This window comes from Chelonoidis abingdonii, chromosome 24 (genome assembly GCF_003597395.2).
Source record: "Chelonoidis abingdonii isolate Lonesome George chromosome 24, CheloAbing_2.0, whole genome shotgun sequence".
Classification (NCBI taxonomy): Eukaryota; Metazoa; Chordata; order Testudines; family Testudinidae; genus Chelonoidis; species Chelonoidis abingdonii.
In genome coordinates this window covers 15,374,492-15,397,722 of record NC_133792.1, presented here as the reverse complement: position 1 = coordinate 15,397,722, position 23,231 = coordinate 15,374,492, and the positions used below count along the sequence as shown (strand labels likewise).

Sequence of the window (23,231 nt, the reverse complement as noted above, 5' to 3'; positions counted from 1 at the left end):
ATGAAAGTTTATAAAATCCTGCACCAACTGCAGTTGTAGTGAGTGACTGGGAAAGGGCTTACTTTATTTTGAGTCAGATCCCAAGGACCATGGCCCTAACTTCAACTGATCAGGATTTTGCCCAATATTAATTAAAAATAACCTCACATTTTTAGAATACCTTTTCTCCCAAAGTGCTTTATCATTTCAACGTACACAGGAATCACTCCAACCACCACTGAAGTATAGCAGTATCTTTGATGGATCATGGCAGCTGTTCACAGCAATGCCACACACAGGTTTAGGACAGCAAAAAGAAAAATCAATACCTTAACCAATAATACAGTACCCAGAGCTTTGCCGCCATCACCAGAACATTCACAGCATCAACAATCCCTTTCCAACATCCTAAGAATAAAACTCCACTCCAAGCAGAACTTGCTATAAGATGAAAAGAGAGAACAGCCCGAAGTCCACTAGACACTTCACTACTGCCAAGTTGATTTTATGTGGAAGACACTTGGAGTCAAATCTTCAGAAACTCTTACATGCCACTGAATCCTAAATGCATAAGATCACTTACATGAATGGGTCTTAGGCTCCTAAGTCACTTAGACACTTTTTAAAATTTGCCCCTCAGATACTGTGGTGATCAGCAACTGCATCAAACCTCGAGACAGACAGACAGACTGAAAGTGCACTGGGAATTTAGGGAGTCAGAATGGATGGACTTAGGCTGTATCATACAGACTATCTATACTGTTCTTATCAGAAGTATTCCAGGCTCTTCAGGAGTATCAACATGTCTTCAAGTTCTCTCTCTGCTTCTCGTCTCATTCAAAGGATTCTTTTAAAAATGTACAAAAAATGAGCTCAGAGCTAGCAATAGGCACACAGAGATCATGTTTCAACATCTCAGACTCTCACCCTCATCCTAAAAGTAGCTTACAGAGCCAGTAACCTTCAAAAGCATAATGCCTCAAAGTACTGTGCTATGGCATTGATTCAGAGCTGGCTTGGGCACCTATCCTGCAAACACGCATCTGCTTAATTCTTACATATGAGGACTGCTCTCTCATCTGTGAAGTTAAGCATATATTTAACGATCTGCAGGATTGCAACCTCAGAAGGAGAAGTTCTGACTGACTAAAAGTGTGCAGCTCCTGGGTTTTCCTTTTAGGTCTCTCATTCAAACACTGAACCAGCCCACACCTGATTAGCTGTGACAAGGTCACAGACCCAAATGGTTCTGCCACCAATCATCTTCTCTCTCTTTGGGATATACTTGAAGAAACAGTTTTTAATGTCTTGATTTTATAACTAGGGAATAAAAAGTCTGTTGTCTCATGTGCATGTAAGTAGGTCCTTACCCCAGACATCAGACTTAATGGAGAATTTGTTGTAAGCCAGACTTTCCGGCGCAGTCCACTTGATTGGGAACTTGGCTCCAGCATGAGCAGTGTATGTATCACCTGTCATCAGCCTGCTCAGACCAAAATCTGCCACCTTCACCAAGTGGTTCTCCCCTACAAGGCAGTTTCTGGCAGCAAGATCCCTAAGAAAGCAGACAAGAAAAAATAGGCCATGAAAGGTCTTCACAATATCACACCTTCAGCAGCGGAGAGGACATGGCTTATTATTGAAGAAACCCAAGTCTTTGTAAGTGTTTTTCTATATAAGGTACGTAGAAAGCAGGAGATTATTTGTTCTCTCCACTTTATAAGGCTGTCGTCAAATTTTTTTTTTTTTTTTTAATTAGAATACAAACTTTTTAGAAAAATTAAAAGCTGCCACTGTCAGGATAAAAATCATTTAAAAATAAAGACAAGTGTCAGTGCTCATTTTACGGTTATCTTAGATTACTGAAACAAAGGATGTTTAAGATCCTCACCAGTTTTGCTGTTTATTATTTACATATCACTCAGCTTAGACAATGAAAATATACTAATCAGTTTCAGGGTTCTCTCTAATCAATTTCACAACAGTTCCCAGGTTTACCATGTTTAAATCTCAAATGCACAAACTATTTTTTCCAAACATACCAACTCACATAATATACAACACAATGCAGTGCTTTCTCATACTGTACTAAAGTGGTATACAATACTATTTGTAAAAAGCAGAAAAAAATATCTGTACAAAATGCAAGCAGCTGAAAATACAGTTTCTCTCTTTCTGATGTGAATGGGCACGCATAGGAACTGCCGCAGTGGATCAGACCAGTGGGTCCGTCCAGTCCAATACTGGTCTCCGACAGTGGCCAGCACTAGCTGCTTCAGAGAAAGGTCCAAGAATCTCTGCATAAATAATTACGGAATAACTGGCCCACAGGGAAAATTTCATCTTAAAAAAGTTAGCAACTGGTTCAAGCCTTCAACCTTTCAAATCTCTTTTAAAAACTTTACTATAATAAATCTGTATGCTTTTATTACCCCTTAAGTCTTCTTTTAATTCTGTTAAGCTTTTGGCCTCAATATCTTGCAGCAATGAGTTCCACAGGTTAGTTGTGTGGCATGGTGTAATAGTATTTCCTGGAATGAAGTTGGCGAAACACCTAGTGCACTCCTCAGGATGCAACACTCTCCTTTATTCTGAAAATATGCTCACTAGGTACATCAATTCTATCACTACCTAGATGGCAGGCAGGGGCTTTGATACTGACTACAAAAAGTGTATCCTGATGACCTGGACAGTCAAAGGTGGTCAACATGGACAATCATAACCTAGGGAAATCTGATGATGGAACAATTCCCCATGCCTCATATGCAGGATTCTGATTTGCAGAACAGTGGGCAACAATTGACTGAAATCTTCCTTCTATTTATACACCAGTGAGTAAGGGATGCACCAACAGCAGCTCACTAGGTCATGTATAATGCTAATATGGTCAAAGTGCATTGCATGTTTAAAATGGTGAAAGTACATGGAAAGCATTTCTGCTAGTAACAGATTTTGTAAAAACCTACCAGATTTTGTCACATTATATTAGAAACTGATTTCACCACAAAGCTAAAGTAAGAGTCTACTTCAGATCTAAGCAAGATCTGCCTCTCTGATACTTATTCTTTCAAAAGTCGCTTGCAGAACTTAAAAAAAATTTTAAAAATAGTACATTTTACCAAAGGCCCATTAAGCTGTCAGGCAGTGGTCTGAATATCCCCATATCAGCGCTGATTTCTACCATGTTTGTCTAAATAAAAACTCCTCTTTATAACCCCATTCCTACTCCTGCCTGATTCAGTCAATGAAGTCGCAGCCCAGCATCTGAATCCAAGGGTGTGGACTGTGACAACACCTCTGAAATAACTGGGCAGGAGGATGCGGGGGTGGCAGATTATAAGGAAGAAAACTTCTATTTTCTGAAGATATCTGGGTCATCAGCAATAATGGGAAATGAAGTGCAAGAGCATGCAAACAAATGGGATTTTGCAAAACATTTTGTAAAGTTCACTTGCAAGATGTTGAGGGGACTACAATCTTACAACAGCGCAAAAAGCTTGAAACTCTGATGCAGCAAATAGGTGTTAACTTTGACTGACAGGAGCATGTGAACCCAGCTTTGATGCAACATAGGAAATGTGTGTCTTACAAGGAACCTTTAGCATTTCACACATGATCCTCATATTCGTCTCTATGAAGTCATATGTACAGATTTCATATTCTAGCTAACTGGGTGGGAAAGATCACATCTGTGCCATGGAGAAGATCTTGTATTAAATAAAACAGCAAAGACTCTCAAGCCTCCATCCAGGCTCTCTCATTACATTGCTAGGAGGTAATTTCTTCAGACAAAGAATGCAAAGCACTAACCATAATTGCAGCACACTTAAAGGTCAAAACCTCCAGACTTTAACACTGCAAAGATGCTTAATACAGAGATACACGCAATTCATGCAATAATGGAAAAGAATCGCCAAAGCAGATGAAAACAAGGAGAGGGACAAATCAAAGCACTATGAAAAGACAGCAAGGTGGCTTTGCTGGAAACTCCAGTATGAGTATAGCAATGCCCACAGTTCTGGGAAGAGGTCATTCTGCTGACCATTAGCTTAACAGGAATGAGAAATGATCTATTTCACAAAGAGCCATGATTTTTAGGAATCTCTGTACCTTTACATGAGAGATGGGCCAATTTAACTACCTCACCTTACATGGCGATACCTTCACAGTATGTGCGGATAAGAACGACCACCATGGCAGAACGGCAGTCTTGAGTAGAGGGTTTTCTACAGTGCAGTGTCCCATATCAGAATGCAATACATCAAGGTGTTAGTGTAAGTTATAAGATGTGATGCACTTAGATCCCATATTGCTAGACTCTGAAATTCAAGGGCTTTCTGGAGCTTGAGAAGTGGGTGAGAACTCAGTGTCAGTCTTACCTGTGAATGAAGTTTTTCTTCTCCAGATACTCCATGGCTGAGGAGATCTGAGTCGCCATGTACAGTAGCACCACAGCATTCACCTCCTGCCGGTTACACTCGCGCAGATAATCCAACAGATTCCCGTAAGTCATGAACTCTGTGATGATGTAGAACGGAGGTTCCCGTGTACATACACCTGTGGAACACATTTTTGAACACAGAGTTTCTTCTAGAATGCTGATGTCTGCAGATTCTGCTCTTTGGGCAATTTATGAGTGTGTGTATGGGGAGGAGGGGGAGGGGTGAAGGCGGAGAGTTTCCTAAAAACTGGTTAGCAGTTTTTTATATTTCCTGCTTTAGGCTCTTGCATCTTACATGCAAGGAAGAAAAAATAACTAAAATCAAGTACTACTTTTACAAATTGTGAATTTTCCAAAAGAATAAGTATCTGTATTTGCAGCCTTGATACAGTAAGCAGCTTATCTGCTCCTTAACATCCATATCACTGCACAAGGGTTTAATTCAAATCCCTTTGCTTGGTATTTCTATCACTTACCTAATAACTGCACCAAGTTAGGATGCTTGATCTCTTTCATGACTGCGGCTTCTTTTAAGAACTCTTCTACCTCCATGGTGTCCTCCTGAATAGAAAAAGAAAAACTTCAGCGAGGATAATATGCACAAGGTGGAAACAGATTTTAGCACGCGGACTGAAGAATCACTGCAAACTGAAGGGGTAAGCTGCGACTGTCTCAAAACTACTGCTCCTTACTCCAGCTGCAACACGCTGCTGGGTGGGGCTCGATCCTCTGTTTAACTGATCTACTGTCATTCTTATACCACCTCTTTTGGTACAAAAAAAAACCTATTTCCCCTTTTGTGGTAGGCCCTCTCCTGCAGGGAGATGATCTGCTTAGAGAAGCCCATTTAGAGTTCACATCTTTGGAAAAAGACTGACACTTGCTCATGCCACAAGAAATAGTACTAGGGTGACAAGAGATGAATGAGGCAAGACGACAGATGAGAACAAAAGGGAAAATGCTACACATGCAGATGCCTGAGGCTAGCTGCATGTATTATGGACCACCACTTCAGTGACTCAGAGTCCTGTTGATTGGGTCTGTGACAATTGGTGGTGGTTGCTTCACAACTGAAGACTGCAGGTTTTATGGCTTATGAATTTGTACCTGGCTTTCAGAGTCTAATCTGTGAAGTAAATGTTCTGACTAGATGTTGCTGCGTATTATTTGTTGAGCGTCATTAAGTTGCTCGCAATTATACAAAACAAAGGAAGATACTGTCTTTATTTGAAAGAATATTTCAAAACAAATGTGCACTGGAAGGCCAAAAGGTCATTTCAAAGTGGTTCAAAAATATAACTTTAAATACAACTATTCTTTCTATATCAATGTTTCTTTCACTGGTGGATTAATGCTGATAGGCTTCAGAGAAGTGTTTTAAGGAGGGATTGCAAGGGATTTGCTGCTGCTGGTAAGGCTGATAACACGGGTATGGCTGCTGCTGTAGACCTAGCTGGTACTCTATTTCGTTGTTAGCACCGATAGTTCTATTCAAACAGTTTCACTCCATCATTTACTGTTCCTTTACAAATTGGTACTGTTTGATTGGCAGCTGTAGTTTCCTGACACTGTCAATACTACACCTCTGTGAGGTTCTTGGGAACAGAAATTTAAACCATTTCCTTTGGCAAAGGACACTGGGTTAATAATCACAGTTTCAGAATGATCCTAAATACTTGCCTCTCTCATGTTTGATATGTAAACGCCACCAGGATCATTCTGTACAGAAGATTGCAATTGTTCCTTTGTGTTAAATCTCTTATCCTTCAAAGAAAGAGATAGCAGAAAGGAACCAACCAGAGAATTACTGTAACAATTATTTGTTTGATAATCTAGTGCTCAAGAAAAGTACCAGATTTATCCAGTTTCAATTTCCAATTATATCACAACACAGATCAGCTACAGCAGTGTCAGCAGCATGATGTGCTTCCTTAGCACAACACAGTAAAATATCTCAACCTTGACCTGAAGAGACCACCTCCAGGGGTATCAGAGTAGCTAAGGCTGGATGACCAGTTCAAATCACCGGCCTCTCTGCTAAGAAAAAGAACAAGGATTTCATCACGTCAGTCATGATAGATGTAAACTAGATATCTCTGCACTATGAAAAGGACAGATGATCAGCTCATTTTACAATGGGACATGAAAGTGCCTTCACATGGCAATAATTTTTGGTCACGATCAGCAGCAGGCTGGATTCAAACTAATGACCTAGAGGTTAGAAAGCTTTGTCTCCAATTGCCAATTCATTCCCTGAGCTATCCTCCACCAACAACACTGTGTTTCTGTTATCTCAGATCTGTGTGTGACATTACTATACCCAAGTACATGAAATAAAGAAGGTGCCTCAGCCTTAACACTGAATTTTCTTGTTTTAGTTAGCATGTGGCATCAAAACTATAACCGTGTATTAGAAACGGAACCCTTTTTGATCAATAGCAATGCTCACCATCAGTCCAGTTACTGCCTGAGAGGCCGCTCTGTAAGAACTAAACCGAGGAACGTTTAGTGAAAGGATACGACATTCCTCTCATTGCTTTAAAACTGATTCCAAACTGGAATAGCCAGCTCACTAGTGAGTATTCTTTCAACCCCAAATAACACTGGCTTCTGTTCTTTTGGGGTCTTAAAATACTCAAAAACACCCGACATTCTGGCAAGGATTTCTTGATTTTCCAGTGGAATATGCTGGTAGAAAATGCACAAGCACTAACAGATTCTCTAGCATCATGCAATTAAATGTGATAGAAGCACAGAACATGTGACTTAGGGCCCTTGTTTTCTCCCTGTATAAATTACTTTGGTTCAGCAGGCTCTGAGCTACTTCTAATAAGCTTAAAGAAGACTGGGTAACAAACGGGCTGCAGCGAGATGCAAGGGAAATAATTCATCAAGCACTAAGGATATCAGAAGAACCAAGGATGTTGCCCTCCTAGTTTTTCCTTTCATTATTATTTCTTATATACAGATCTGGGGCATAGAGGGAGACGAGGAAAGGCAAGAGCGCTTTGGAAAATATTCTTTTAATGGACAATAAAATGAGTGCTTTGGGTTTCCCTAAAGAAGCAACTGAACACTTGGCTATTCCTGCTGGAGTTGGAATATAAATGCGAGGGATTCAAATATTCCCTGAAACTTTGAAGATAGCCATAACGCCATCCGTCAGACAGTAGACTGATGGATTTAAGGAAGGTGGATTATGAATCTGCTTTTAAGTATGGTTTAGTGTGCATAATTTCAGATTACAGTGCTTGTTCAGTCTCTTTTAGGGTGTTCGAACATTTCCCGGAGAGGATGCTGCTCTGGATTACATTATGAACCATTTTCAGTCATAAAATATTTACTTGGCATATTTGAAACAGTCATGGTCCTTATCAAGGTAGCTTTTTTCTGACCCACAAACACGGAGATTTTATGGGACAACACTGTGCCTTTGCTGCTAAAGGTTTTCATCAAAGCAAACAAGAAAGGAATGCAAAATTATTTGAGGTAAGGGGGAAAAAAAAACATCTTTGAAACACCCCTTAACCCTCAAATACCACACCATCAGCAAGATTGAAGATGGCTACAATAAACTCAGTGTTTCAGGAAAACAACTGGTCTCTCATTATTCCTCTAACTAGATATTTTGTTTTCCTTGTCAAATCCCTTTTCCAGCAACACTATGGGGTTCAAGGCAGAGTTCTTCCCAGCATTCTCCTGTGCAAATGAGACAGAATCACACTTTACCACTAGGTGTCACTCTCTCCATATATAAAGAGGAAAGGGGACTTCAAGTGTTATTTTTCTTTGGATGAAACCAAGTGGGGAACAGTAACTTATAACAGGAACCTTCAGAAACAACTAATTGCCCAAATAATCACCTTCTGAAACCATAACAACCCAGGAACACTATGGTAGCCAGAATTCAAGGGGTTGAAAAAAAAATCCCCTCCCCAGGTCCAGGACACATTTTTATTCACAGAAATAAAGCATATATACATTCCTCTCCATTTAATGATTTCCAACATGAAAGCTTTCATTTGTTATTGTTTCTGCCCCACCGCACCACACGGCAACTCCAGCAATGATGGCACAGTCTGAAGCTCGTATCTGAATTCCTAATAGTAAGAGTTTATGCTATGTGGATGGAAGGCACTATGGGATCTCAATGTGGTTTTTTTTCGGTTTATAAAAATCAAACCTCAATGACTCTGTGAGCTAAGTAAGTATTATCCCCATTTCACAGATGGGAAACCAAGGCATAGAGAGACTAAGTAGCAGAGGCAGGAACAGAACCTGATCCTCTGTCTTTCAGTCCAAGCCACAAAGGGTATATCTTCACTACTGGCCGGATCAGCAGGCAGCGATCGATCCAGCAGGGATCAATTTATCATGTCTAGATTCCCGTGGACTCCTGTACTCCAGCTCAGTGAGTGGCACAGGCAGAGTCGACAGGGGAGCAGCAGCAGTCGACTCACAGTAGTGAAGACACCACGGTAAGTCGATCTAAGTACATCGACTTCAGCTAACGTTATTCACATAGCTGAAGTTGCGTAACTTGGATCGATTCTCCGCCCCAGCCCCCCGCCCTGTGTAGACCAGGCCTAAGAGTCTAATCTATTTTGGTTGTGGATAATTAATCCAGAGAGTTCCTTCCCCTCATCCTAAATCTTTTAACAGTGAACAGCTACTGAAATGCCTATTTTCTAGGTGCACAAAGAGTTCGTCTTTTGGGGAAGGAACATGATGTGACTAGCACAATTAAGGTATCTGAAATACCAGTGAAGCATGATCACTAATTACATTGCCTGTTTCACATCCCACAGTAATCTTTACCCATGTGTGTCAGTTATGCGACAGCTCACCTTTGCAGCTCTCTCTCCCCAAAATGTGAGAAACACACATGACCAAGGCTTTAGCCTGGTTATTGGACACAATAAGGTCCTGCCTATATTACAAGTCAGAACAACATTGTAAGCAGCCTCCCTGACTTGGTTGTAACTGTTGTGTAGATGGAGCCTTGGAAAACAATACACAGAGCCCTGTGCAGATACAAAATTTGGTCTGTGGATATAAAGTAGATATCCACAGTTCTGTAGGGCTCTAACAGTACAAATGGTCCAACTCTCTCAAACAAAAAATAAGTAGAAGAGGCTGAAAAATACAGTTAACTAACAGCCACAGATGTTCTAGACCAGATGTAAGCAAAGGAAGGATTTTCAACAATTTGCATCATCTGACCCTGCCGGAGGAAGACAGACAGAGATCGCTACCCAATACCAGGCTTTAGAAGGGGTAGCATAAAACTTGCATTCCAACTGGAAGGCTATGAATAGAAGTTTTAGTTCCTACCTTTAAGGTCTTCACAGCCACTGTAAGGTTATATTTCTTCCAGACTCCTTCATACACCTCTCCATACTGGCCCCCTCCAAGTTTGTGCTTCATGGTGATGTCGGTTCTCTCAATCTCCCACTTGTCATAGTTTGGTGACACTCCGTAGATAGTGGGCTTGTTGCGCTTGGGTGCTGGGTAGTGTAGAGTGGTGATGAGCCCATCTGCTACAGTCGAATGGTGATGGACCAACTCTGCCAAAGTGTTGAAGCGGCTCTCTGAGGAGACATACAGCTGAAAAGCAACCACAAGAGAGAGAGGGTTCATTCACACAACACAAACAGGGTATTGATAAAATTGCTTTAACATGCACACACATTATATTTTGCTTTCCTGATATGATATTTTGTTTTTGTTTTACTGTTGCTTAACAGCTCAAGCTGCCATCTGGTTAGATCTCACAAGCTAAGCAGAGTTGAGAATGACCAAAACTCGGATGGGAAAACCTCTGGTGTAGATGACTGAGCAGGCAATAACCTTTCCTCCAAGTCAGTATGGATCCAGTGGCCTCGAATAGCATTCTGGATCACCCTGCTGTTGTTAGAAGTGCTCTCTTTCAAAGGAGGCCCTGTCCACTTGTGGGCATTTAAGATCCCATTCACTTTTCTGAAAAGTGGGATTGTTAACCCAAATGTCTGGACCAAATTTCTACCTTCCTAATTTCCCTCTGAAGTTTCAGTAGAACACCATATTCCTCTTCACTCCTGTGCTACAAGATTGTGTAGTGCTGCTGTGTGGCATGAAACAGCTGGGCTGTTCCAATCCAGCGACGGCTGCAGAGCAACACCACACTTTGGATGAGAGATGCTACACAGATGTAAGACCACTGCCACTGAACGTGAGCCTCCTGTGGAACACCCTAACAGTATGCTGCACATGCCTTTCTCTATGTCTCTTACACATTTAGCAAGCTTGATGCATTTTGAAACTAAAAATCCCTTAAAAATGCTGGACAAGTGACTCCAGAGTAACACAGTGCATTCCCAGTGTTCAAATTCCAACCCAGCTCTCTACTCCTTGGGCTCATGGAAGCTGGTAACATGGGGAAAGGATGCTGATAATCCCTAAACTAGAGAAGGGGAATGTTTCACTCCACCAGCATATTGGTCTGCACTGGAAGCAGCATGCGGAAAGTGGCAGAGTTCCTCTTTTCAACTGAAGAACACAGCCTTGTCATGGAGCCAATTCAAAGAAAACCATCACCAGCCTAGCAGGAGGCGGAGCAGTAGTGTGCCTATCAGACAAGGGAGATGCATCTTCAGCAGCGAAGCTGAAGCGAATCAGAGGGGAAAGTGAGGCCTAGCATAGTCTCTATTTTAAACTCTGCTAATCTCACTGGCTTTCTGGATTTTTGTTTGGTTCAGTGCACCCACACAGGGGAGGGCTGGGGACTGGAGATGACAGAATGTCTCTCTGAATGAGTTAGAGAAGGTGAGAGGGAAGAGATTGGGAATAAGGAGAAAGGAAACCAGACAGCAAGCCTTAAGATGAGGAAGACTTACGGTGCAAGAAAAGTTTTTCTCCCCACATCCCCCCAAATCTCATGACACACACAAACAGGTCAGACAAATGGTTAAATACATATAGTAACCCTTAAGGTTAGTCATAATGGGTAGAAGCTTCCAGTGCTCCAGGGACTTATCTGAAACAATGCAAAAAGAGGTAAAAGCTCAGCCAGACACATCATAACCCAGAGGGCAAAACTGAAACATGTAATCTGCAGTCATGGCCCCATGTTCTCTGTCAGTCTCTGTACCACAGCATGAGTCACAAATACGTTATGCTGTTGCAGCCCTTTGTATCTATTATCTTTCAGGCTAAACAAGAATTACAGGAGTCTTGTCCTCTGTAAAGTTTCTGGGAAATGTAACATCTATGCAAAATTTGGTGCCTAGAAGATAATTGTGCTGTAGGGACACCCTCCTCCACTGATATGGGGCCATAATCCTGGTCTAAAATGGCATTTCTTCTGAGAAAAATATCCTTTGAGCTATTGGAAGAGAGGCATACCTGCATGCTCAATTGCTAGTTTTTCTATAAAACCACTTGAATAGAAGCCACAAAATTAACCGTTCAGGGGATAACACGATGACTAATGGACGCATATAGACATTCTGAGCTGGGGAGTTTTGCACAATGAACTGTGGAGATCTACAGTCCCTTCTTCCTTTTCTTTAGCTGCCTTCGCCATTGGTAAGGCTCATGCAGGAAGTCTGTATCTATATAGAAGGTAGAGTTGGCTCAAAAGGGGACGTTTTCTAACCCCCTACAAAAGTCAAGACAACATTCTTCAGTAAAGTACAAAAAAACCTTCATAATAGAAGAGGTGAAAGCACTTTCAGCACACACACACAGAAAAATGAACCAACATAAATGGCAATGCAGCATAGCAAGAAACAGCCAGCTATTAGTGGAGCAGCCTAGTGGGACTAGGATTCCTTTATCAACTATTCCAAGCTACTACAACCAATATTTTAAGCAGACAGTATCTGTATGAAAGCAACTTCTCCTCTGATAATAAGTGTTCAGACACGACATTGATGGGTGCAACAAAGAACGTAATTAGACTATAGTTCAAGATCCCTCTGGCACACGCTGAGCTGACAGTCCTTTGCATTAAAAAAATGTGCTCTTGGTCTTATAATGCTGGTTTTCATTTTACAGTCTTGAAGCACTTTATATATTGGAACTGACTTCCTAATATTCCTGTGTGGCAGATTATGTGCCCATTTTACATTTCTACTGGCACTGGGTTTTGGAAAATATTGTTTTTAATTAATCTAAATTTTAGGCCAAATTGGATGGTACAGTGTTTCTTTAAATCCAGATGAGGAAAGTGAGACACGGAAGTTCAAATGACTTTCCAAGGGTCACATACAGCGTCCACAACAAAGCAGGAAATAGATCTTCGGATTCCTCTGTCCTCAGCTCAGATCCCAAGACTACACTTCCTCACATTTTTGCATGCACAACATTTACTATTCATGAATGGATCCAAAAATAAAAACTTCACTATACACCTTTTCTGTAGACAGGGCTTTTCTATCCTCTTGATGCTCAAATCCTAAATTCAATCCTGAATGCCTTACTTCCCATCAGCACTAATGGAAACCAGAATCATGCTGATGTCTTCAAATCTATATCTGGAATTTGTGGCGTGCATCAGAAGAAAATGAAACAAACAGCAGCTATGAATGGCTATGCAATGCAATAAGCCACAAACATTCTGACCAAATATTCAGTGCTACCTCTCTCTTCCTCAGACCTCTTTCTCCAAATATTCACAGTTGCCCAACCTGTTTGGCAAAGAAATGTTTAAAAGGGAACTGGATAAATTCATGGTGGCTAAGTCCATAAATGGCTATTAGCCAGGAAGGGTAAAGAATGGTGTCCCTAGCCTCTGTTCATCAGAGGATGGAGATGGATGGCAGGAGAGAGATCACTTGATCATTGCCTGTTAGCTTCACTCCCTCTGGGGCACCTGGCATTGGCCACTGTCGGCAGACAGATACTGGGCTAGAAGGACCTTTGGTCTGACCCGGTACAGCCGTTTTTATGTTCTTAAATTGCACCAGGGACCCTCGGTTGCTGCTGACAGCAGACCTTGTATAGACATAATGGATTTTAGGCTTCTGCAATGTGTGGGGTCACATGGAATGTTCATATAAATTGTTTACTGGCTGCACTGCTGATATGCTGCCCAAGCAATTCTTGTATATCCTCAGAAAAACCATGATGCTGGCCCTGTTTCGAGGGTCTCCCGTCTGTTCTGCCTGCACAGATTAGCTGCTCACCAAGCTGCATTCCCTTCTCTGCTATGGCTTTTTAACATTCACCCACTCCCAGGAAAGTCTCATTGGATTCCAGGGCTGACCCACCCTGCCTTCTGATGCATATGTAACCTCAACAGATTTCATCATCCACAACTGCAAAAACAAAATTAAAATATATAATCACCACCACAAAACAAAAAGTGCACAGACAGCCATGAAAGAAGCATCAGGGTTTCAGTGATGGGTTTCAATCATGGTCACTTACTGGAAGTCCAAGAGGAAACAGAGAGAACCATATAAAATGCACAGTCCTGTGACCCTATATGCTGAGAATGACAAGATTTTAAAGCCAGCTCGACAATGCTGTTTGATTTGGCTACTCAATAGGAGGACTTGGCCTCAAGTTCAACCAAACTGAGGAAAATCAAGCTTTCTGGAGGATGGAAGTGGCTTACCCTGAACCTGGCTGCCCTATGCCAACCAGCCAAGAAGGAACATTTTTAACACCTTCCTTAAAGTAAGGCAGATGTGGGCTGGGTGAAGATGAGCCAGTGAAGTGGGAAGTAAAGAGAAAACTTCTTGAAGATCTTATTTTCTAAGCTCTTGAACCCCCGTGGGGTTGATTTAAATGGTGCTAAAATTAAAAAGTAGTTGTCTCTATCTGGCCTTTCCTAACCCTTCCATTTTCCTTTGGAAAAAAGCGGAATAAAAGCTGTGCTATGCAAGGCACATTTTTATGCCAAGCAGCAGTTGTTCCACACATTTTTGTAATACCTCCTTCTCCTGACACTGTGTTCACTCAGTCACAGGATATGATCCCACCACCACCATTCATCCTAACCGTAGTGCTGGCAGTATTAAATTCCTCAGATAGGCTGACTAATGATACAGCAAGCTGAGAAGGCCCCAGATGCTCAGAGAGCTATGGGGAAGGGCTTTGAGATTGGCTTTTCCTTTTGGAGAGAGATGATTTACTGCAGAGTGGTTAACATAATTTGATACCCAGCAGTTCAGAATGCAAGCGTCTGACCTGGCCAGTTCACCTGGTAAGGACTCAGACATTAGCTCTGTCCCTGGTAGAGACCACATTACTTTCTTCCCCTTCCCCTCCCCCTCCACAGCTTTTGGATTTCATGTGACTGTCAGCTACGGGTTTGTTTTAATGAATTCTGCTTGTCTGGGCCTATTCTCAACAATGTCAATTAGAACAACTCTGGGGAAAAGAAACCATTAACCTGATTAGTATAGATCTGAGCTGATTACCTGAGCTCGGCTTGACTGTTTCCTGGGATAAACAGCACTGCCAAGATGCAAGCTTCCAAGCACCAAACCCTTCAAATGCTACCATGGGGATCACATGGCACGACATCTTGCAGTGAACTGGTCATGGGGCTATGCTCATTTGCAACATATGAGGATCTGGCTCATCATCTTCATAAGCAAGCAACATACATCCCCAATACCAATTTGGAAAGAAGCAACATCAAACTTCTAGACACAGAGAAAGGATAATACTCCCGACCATCCTTTAAGTAGGCTTGTCTATATGAACACTTAGGGCACATCTATACTGCACTCTTAACTACAGGCTCAGACTCAGGTTGGAGCCCAAGCCCCACTTCTGTCCAAACATGAGCAGAAGGACCCAGATTCTAGGACACTACAGGCATCTGTAGTGGGGGCAAGGGGGCAGAGCCAGAGTCCCTCTGTGATTCTGGTCCAAGCCCCGCCATTTTGCAGTGTGGACACAATTCAAGCCGCATACCTGAGTCAGAAGGTCTGAGACGTGCAGCATGGACATATTAGCAGGGCAGATACACCCAGGTACAACAACTGTAACCCAGGTTTACAATGCAGTGTGGATGCTCAAGTGCAGGCTTGGAAACACTGAGTTTATAAGCCCGGGTTCCACAGACCCAGGTTTACAATGCAGTGTAGGACACCCCCCCCCCCCCCCCCCGTGGCAAGCCTGGACATAAATCTACCTGGCATGAGCTTGCCGTGCATTAAAAGTTCCCTAGTACGCTTTAATCTACTCCCATTTCAAAGCGTGGTAGATCAAAGAGCATTACAGAACTTTTAGTATGTGGCAGCAAGGGTCTACACGGACACAGTGGGCGGCAGGCTAGTCTGAGATAGACTGAAACCCCAGCTCGCCACAAACTAAGTGTTATACAGATAAACTCTGAGTACAAAGCACAGACCACTTCACTTTGCTAATTTCAACCATGTGGAGCTTGGCTGCATCCTGAATGAGAGAAGAGCAGGGGAAAAGGGAAAAGACCACAGTACCTATATATTGCCTTGACAAACCTTACAACATTACCTGAATTACAAAGCTTTTCATTCAAGCAGCTGAGAAGTATTTTCATTACAGAACATTTGCTTTTCTATAAGCTTCTTTCATACATGAAGTGTCTTAAAATGGTTTTACACAGTGATGAGTTAGACAAATAGAGAAGCCATTAAGTACTCAGCATTGCAGAAACTAGAGTTTGTTTTACTGATCTGACCCTGCACCAGTGGAATAAGAAAGAGTTTTGCCACTGAAGTCAACAGGAATAGGCCCTTACTGGGCAAAGGAAAGCTGGCCTGGACCAGGACCATGGAACCCCTTGTTGCTGATTTTTTAAAATTTATGTGTTTTTAAATGGCAAGGGATCTTTAAACTACTAGATGTTGGCAGAAGGGGCCTCATGGAGAACACCAACAGCCATGCCCCGCAAGCCACACTGCAACATCTCATGTAGACTGGATTTAAAGAAATACTGCATGATCCAACAGGGCCTAAAATTCAGATTAATTAAAAACAATATTTTCCAAAACCCAGTGCCAGAAGAAATGTTTTGATAAAATTCAAACAAAAACCTAAGGAAAATAACCCTTTAAAATAAACATTTATCTGCAGCATTCACGAGCTGATTACAGTAGCACTTGCTAGTGCACAAGAACCTGAAAGTGAATGAGACGAGAAACTGGCCATATACAAAAAGTGAAACTACAGTGCTAAACCTCTCTTTCATTATCCAAGATGAAATGAAGAACAGAAGACAAAAAGCAACAAACAACGATAGCACATCAACTGTTGTAGCTGTATTGAACCCAGAATATTAGAAAGACATGGTAGATTATCAGAACAAATTTTGTTGGTGAGAGAGACAAGCTTTCGAACTTACAAAGAGCTTCTCTTCAGGTCTGGGATTCCCAGTTTGTTTAAAAGTATCATTTAACTGGGATTTCCAGACCCAAAGAAGAGCTCTGGGTAAGTGTGAAATGTTGTCTCTCTCACCAACAGAAGCTGGGCCAATAAAAGATATTGCCTCCCCCTCCTTGTTTCTGTAATGACAGAACATGATAGCTTTTCAATTATTTTGGTTCCAATAACCTGAAGTGTTGTTAGGAACATAGATACAGAGACTATTTTTAAAAGACATGACTTTTAACTTGACAATGTCCTTTTAAGTCCATATTATGCCACTTGAACCTATGGGGCAAAATTCATTCTTGGTATAACTCCACTAAAGACATTAATGGAGTTTCATCAGGATTAATCTGGCCCAAGGTTTTCACAATTGAGACATACTAATACCTATTAGGGGCTTGTTAAAAGGAGACATTTTCCCAAAGCTCTGCTGACACATGGTTATAAAAATACCTGAAGTGCTCTTTGTTTAGATGTTGTAGGTCAATATGCAGGACCTGATTCTACTCCTGCTGAAGTCAATGGCAAATCCTCAGTTGACTTCAGTGGGAGCTGTACTGGGCTCTTGCTACAGCAAGCAGTTGAAGTGAACCAGAATGGTTTTTCCTTTGCAGCTTGCAAGGTTTAACTCCTACCTTTCCATCAGATGCAGTGTTTATTCTGTAGTGGTACACCCTTCCCTCGTATCTCAGTGATATAGACCTCTGTCCTGGGCTGCTCTCACTCTCCCGCACCAGAAAGCTGCCATTGATTCCGCTGCTCAGCAGGTACTCGGCGGCATTACGCGACACTGGTCCATGGTACCAGGAATGTTTCTCCAAGCTATTCACTGGGGTGATGTAGTTACTTGGCACCCAGCCCTGCCCATTCTTTGTTTGGGCCTCACACCATTCCCCGTTATGATTGTAGCCCAAGACACGGAGCTTTTCACCTTCACATAAAAACAAAATATAATTAGACGTGGCAAACCTGGGATCTGAGAGAAAAGCTATGTTCCTTCTGGCTCACACACCATCCGAAGTTCTGCAATCAGAATATATGCACTGATTCAGCAGAGAACTTAGGTATGTGTGTGCCTTTAAACACAAGTATATCCGTCAAAGCCAATAAGACTACTCACATGTTTAAAGTTACACACGTGCTTAAATGCCTTGGTAGACTTAAAGGCCTAAAGTTAACAACTCTCTCGCTAATGCGTGAACCAGAATAGAATCCAGCAAACTCTACCTGAGCTACACTGGCTCTGCAGGGCTAACACGTGGGAGAAAAAGGAGTAAAAATTTATTGATTAGCAAGGCAAGCAGATGTGGTTTCAAGTACACATATGGCACAGAACCTCTGAGTAAGGAGGGGATATTTTTATATAGTCACTTTTCAGAGAAGAGCTGCATTTTAATGAAACAGTTATAAAGCTACAGACCATACCCTAAAAAGTACTTTAAAAGTACAGTTAAGGTTTAATCCAGCTTTAAATCCTTGCTTCCTCTGAAGGACTTAATTTTAGTATACAATTTTCTTCCCCCAGTGCACACTTTAAGCAGACTATCCCATTTAAAAGGCTCTTTCCTTGTGTCTTCATTTGTTTTAGGACAATTTCCCCTACAATAATTACACTGTTGTGTTTCATAGGGATTATAAACTCAAATATTCCTGACTGACTTCATTTTCTTGTTTCTTGTCGCAGATGCTCTAAAGCATCCCCTGGAGATCTCTTACCTTTAGTTATGCTGAGAGTGTTGTCCCCACTCGCCACAAAATCATATAGTGCAACAAAAAGGTTGGGGTCATTTTCACTAGGACCAGACAGGAGGTTTTCCTTCGAGTTCCAACGGGCTGCTTCACTCAGACCCTGGGGCTCAAAATCGGATACTACTGGCCTCTGAAGGGCTTCTGGAGAAGAGAAAAAAAGAAAAAAATAGGCTCAATCTTGCTGATAAAAGCCATCTGTTTTTTGCACCCATTATGAGTTTCTCGTTTATTTCATTTCTTGACATCTGTGCTCCTCATGTACATGGGCAGAGGGCAAAAATGGTCATTACCTTAATACAAATCGTATGGAGCATATGGAGCACTCTCACTCCACAGCTTTGTGCAATAGGGTCCCCACATTCTTTTCTGTAAGATGCATTTTCCCTGCCTTGGTGAAGAGAGAAGACATCTTTTCTCCCTTTCAGTAAATTTCTATTCACGTAGCCTGCCTGCTGCTTTGCAAGTCACAGAGACTCATAGGACTGGAAGGGACCTTGAGAGCTCATCTAGTCCAGTCCCCTGCACTCATGGCAGGACAAATTATTATCTAGACCATCCCTGACAGGTGTTTGTCTTGGCTCAAATACCTACTGGATGTCAGATTTATTTATTTATTAAGAACAAAGGTAAATCTGCTAATTTTTTCTAATAAAAAAAAAATCAAAGATCCCAAATCATTATAAGACACACAAGACAATGATTATGGGGCACAATATACAGAGGTTACTATTAGAAATACTTCTACTTAAAAAAATAAATAAATTCTAAACCACCTTCCCTCTTCATTATTTTACCTAACTAGTTCAGAGTACAAGGCTGTGTTTCCTTCGACAGCAGCTGGTGACATGCACAAAGCAGAGCTGGGACCATTTTTCTTTCACTCTTTGCACATTTGTAGGTGTCTGTGATGCCTTCAGCTGCCTCAAGGGAAAAATTCCGGACAGTTGGTCTTCACAATGAAAAAACTGAGTTTCAAGGCCTCCGGTACAAAGTGGCACATTATACTGTTAGTATTCAATAGAAAGAGAATTTCTATTTCAAGCTAGTCCAAGCACAGCAGAGAACCTTCAAGCTGCTGCTGCTGCAAATTTCTCCTAACTGTTGTAGAATGGATTAGTTCAGCATACACCCAACCCATCTCTGCTGCCACAAATAAGTTCTAAGCCTTTTTTTCTGGGGTTCACATGGCAGCAGCCTGGAGGGGGGCATCTCAGGCCAGGAGTATACGGTAACTCCTCACTTAAAGTCGCCCTGGTTAACACTGTTTCATTGCTGATCAATTAGGGAACATGCAATGCTCCCTTCTAACGTTGTTTGGGAGTCGCCTGCTTTGTCCACTGCTTGCAGGAAAAACAGCCTGTTGCAGCTAGCTGGTGGGGGCTTGTAACCAGAGTCGACTGGCAGCTCCCCCATCAACTCCCTGCTCCCCTAAGTTCCATGTGCTGCAGCCACCCAGCAGGCTATCAAGGCAGTTCAGCTGTCCCTCCCGGTACTGCTATGTGCTGCTCCTGCCTTCTGCCTTGGAGCTGCTCCCAGAGAGCCCTGCTTGCTGTGCAGGGGGAAAAAGGGGGGGGCTAATGTCAGGGTGTCCCCCTCCCCACCATTCCTGGATCCCATTTACCCCTTCTCCATATATATCAGGGAGGGGACACGAATGGAGAGAGACAGAGAGCGCTTGGGGCAGCAGCTGCTGTCTCAACTTCCCGATCCACTTAAAAAGACAGTGCACTTAAGGGTGGGTCAGTTTACTTAAAGGGGGAGTGTGTATCTTTCTCTCTCTCTCCCCCACACACGTGTCTCTGTCTGCTATGCTGTCTCCCTTCCCTCCTGTTGGTGCTGCCTTGTGTGAGAGGCTACATTAACAACGTGTTAACCCTTGAGGGCTCAGCCGAGTGCTAGTTCATCATTTACCAGCAAGGCACTCCTTGGGAAATATCCCTCCCTCTTTCACCGTCTAACCACCTCAACCAAGCTTCACAATTATCATAGCTGTGAACAGTATTAAATTGTTTGTTTAATACGTATACTGTGTGTATATCTATATAATATATAGTTTTTTATCTGGTGAAAAAAATTTCCCTGGAACCTACCCACCCTCCCTCCCCACTTACATTCATTCTGATGGGGAAACTGGATTCGCTTAACATCATTTCACTTAAAGTCGCATTTTTCAGGAACATAACTACAACGTTAAGCAAGGAGTTACTGTACCACAAACTTCTGCCAGTACAATAATGTCAGTAAGGGGTGTGATTCTTCATGACATTTTTATACCAGCAAAAAGCCTTAGTATAGATGCAGTTATATAGCAAAAAAGTCCTTCTGACAATATTGCTTATTTTGGTTGAGGAACTAGTATGAACTATACTGGCAAACCCTTTCTAGGCTAGACCAGGCCTTAGAGTCGAGCTCCACCTGTGTGATGCCCAAGACAAGGAGGGGGAGTGTAATGCTCTCGATCTAAAGAAAACTGTTCTACATTTCCAAGAAAATACCAGTTCTCACATCCTCCCTGGCTCCCTTTTGTGATGCAGGAAGCTCCAAGAAATCTTTTGTTCAGGTCCCCTTTCCTGCTTAGTAATGATCATGGATTGACCATTACTACTACAGCCAGCTGGAGTTTCTCAGAGGCAAGTGGGGAATAGTAATTTGGGAATCACTCCAAACTTTTAGAAACATGATTTTGAAACAAGCTGGGAGCTATTTACAAAGTGAACCAACACTAGCGGAAAGGAGGTTTCAAACTCTGTGTAGAGGAGATACTACATACGAGTGGAGTGAAGGTGCAGTGACTGTTATTACATTGGAGAATGGCTAAAATCCAGACTTCATCAAGTTAGATCTGCTTGCTTTAGGGTATGTGGTGGTAAAAAAAAAAGTTATTATTCAACAACTGACAAAAATTCAGTAACCTCAGCATGTTGGTGCAAGTCATCAAGATAGATACATACATGCTCACAGTCTGTAGTATTATCAGAGTTTACTATAACTATTTGGACTGGTTAAATTCAAAGATATCTATACACACAATTAAGCCTACTTTCTTAGCCAAATACTTGCTATTGGGAAGTATATTTATGTAGCCGATCAAGAAATCAAATCATATTGCTTCACAAAAGAAAAAATATAAAATGCTGAAAGATCAAAAAGCAACTGAGAGATTTGGAAAAAGCATATCTGAAGCCATCGGACTCCTTGTTGCTTTTGTGGGTACAGACTAACACGGCTACCCCAATACTTCCTTTTTGTGTAATGCTGATACATATTTTAATGCTCCAGACCTGCTTTAATAGGGGCAATAAAAGGAAGAAACAGAAAATTAAGCTATAATAATTTTACCATGAAAATACTTTGATCCTGTCAAGCCCATTAAGCTCCCCTTATCAAACTCAGGGTGCTGCACTGATTGGAGTTACTCCAAAGTGAGTTACATCATCAGACTGGTAAATACCTGGAATAAACAGACAGCAAACAGCTGGAGGTGACTGATCCACAGCATCAGTAAGAAGTGGTTTATCATGAAAGATCTGCTCCCCCCAAATACGGTGCAAGCAGTGCAATCTATGCTGAGGGATGTACCATAACCTCAGATAGGAAGGAAAAGGCCTCCCACTGGGGACTGTTCAACAGGAAGGCAGGAAATCCAAGGTAGTCTCACCTCCAGTTAGAATGTCACTGAGGCCTAGCAGGGGATTTTCTTAGGCCTGTCCATGAATCAGGATACTGGAGTGAGGCTACAGTACCCCACAAAAGTCCTGCTCTCACCCCTAGTCCACAGTGATGGCAAAACTGATTCTTTATATATAGATACCAAGTTACTTGTTTATTTTCAGACCATCAGATGACACTATCAAAACATTAAAAGCAACTGCAACTTATAGTGCTAAAGTCTAGAAGACTAGTTTTTTTGATAATAGATTTTTGCAAGTTATTCTGTGGGGTATGCCTCAAACCATCACGGACAACATTCCACAAGCCTGGAGACTGGTGAGAATGGGATTACTGAACATCTAAACTGTTGGCTGGGCTTTTTTTCTTTTCTTTTAAACTGGGAGATTATTATAATAGGAAGCTTCAAAGAGCCTCCCTGACCATACAATTATGGCTTAAACCAGCACAGATCACACAGTACATGCTATACACATGAGATGAATACCACCCCACTCCCCTGGTATCTTCTTGACTCATTAGCTATCAGAACTTTACAATGGGAGACACACAGAGCACATAAACAAATGAAACTCCAATTCAAGAACATTGGGCTAACTTACTAAGGAATAACTGAAAGAAATGTAAGACAAAGCTGACAGGCTTCGACTATCCATACCTGACAGAGACAGACATATCCTGTCTGGACTTCTGAATGTCTAAAACTCTCTCTGCAAGATACTGTTATGTTCTGATACCCTTGTAGCACAACCTATTCACATTCTCTCCTATTGGGGCTTAAAATCGATTTAAAAGAAGTTCTCTGTCACAGTCACTCAGGCTTCTGCTTCTACTAGGGCGTACAGCAGAAGTAAAAGTCCTATCAGCACCACTCTGCCACTCTCCCTTTTTCTTAAAGATTTTGTTTACTCTCTCTGCTCCTCTGTCGGCTGTGGCCTTTATCCTGTCTTGCCTGCTGCTCCCTACACTTGGAACAATCACCTTCTTTTTACCTCGGTTTCCATTTCCAACTGTACATCAAAATCCCTTAAATATCCACACTGTA

The 23,231-nt window shown here is 41.9% G+C and overlaps 1 protein-coding gene across 8 annotated transcripts in view; it reads right to left on the bottom strand.

Moving 5' to 3' along the window:
- Positions 1-23,231, bottom strand: part of ABL1 (ABL proto-oncogene 1, non-receptor tyrosine kinase) — a 126,756-nt gene that overhangs the window by 8,684 nt on the left and 94,841 nt on the right. For 6 of the 8 annotated variants that reach the window (XM_075060634.1, XM_032797666.2, XM_032797664.2 and 3 more), the window contains 6 exons: positions 18,485-18,658; positions 17,404-17,699; positions 9,755-10,027; positions 4,897-4,981; positions 4,359-4,536; positions 1,350-1,534 (listed from right to left, as the gene is read on the bottom strand). In XM_075060634.1, the coding sequence (XP_074916735.1) occupies positions 1,350-1,534; positions 4,359-4,536; positions 4,897-4,981; positions 9,755-10,027; positions 17,404-17,699; positions 18,485-18,658 (1,191 nt within the window). Of the gene's footprint in view, positions 1-1,349; positions 1,535-4,358; positions 4,537-4,896; positions 4,982-9,754; positions 10,028-17,403; positions 17,700-18,484; positions 18,659-21,856; positions 21,986-23,231 lie in introns of those variants that run through there. The other 2 variants (XM_032797669.2, XM_032797670.2) reach the window with 2 other exon arrangements.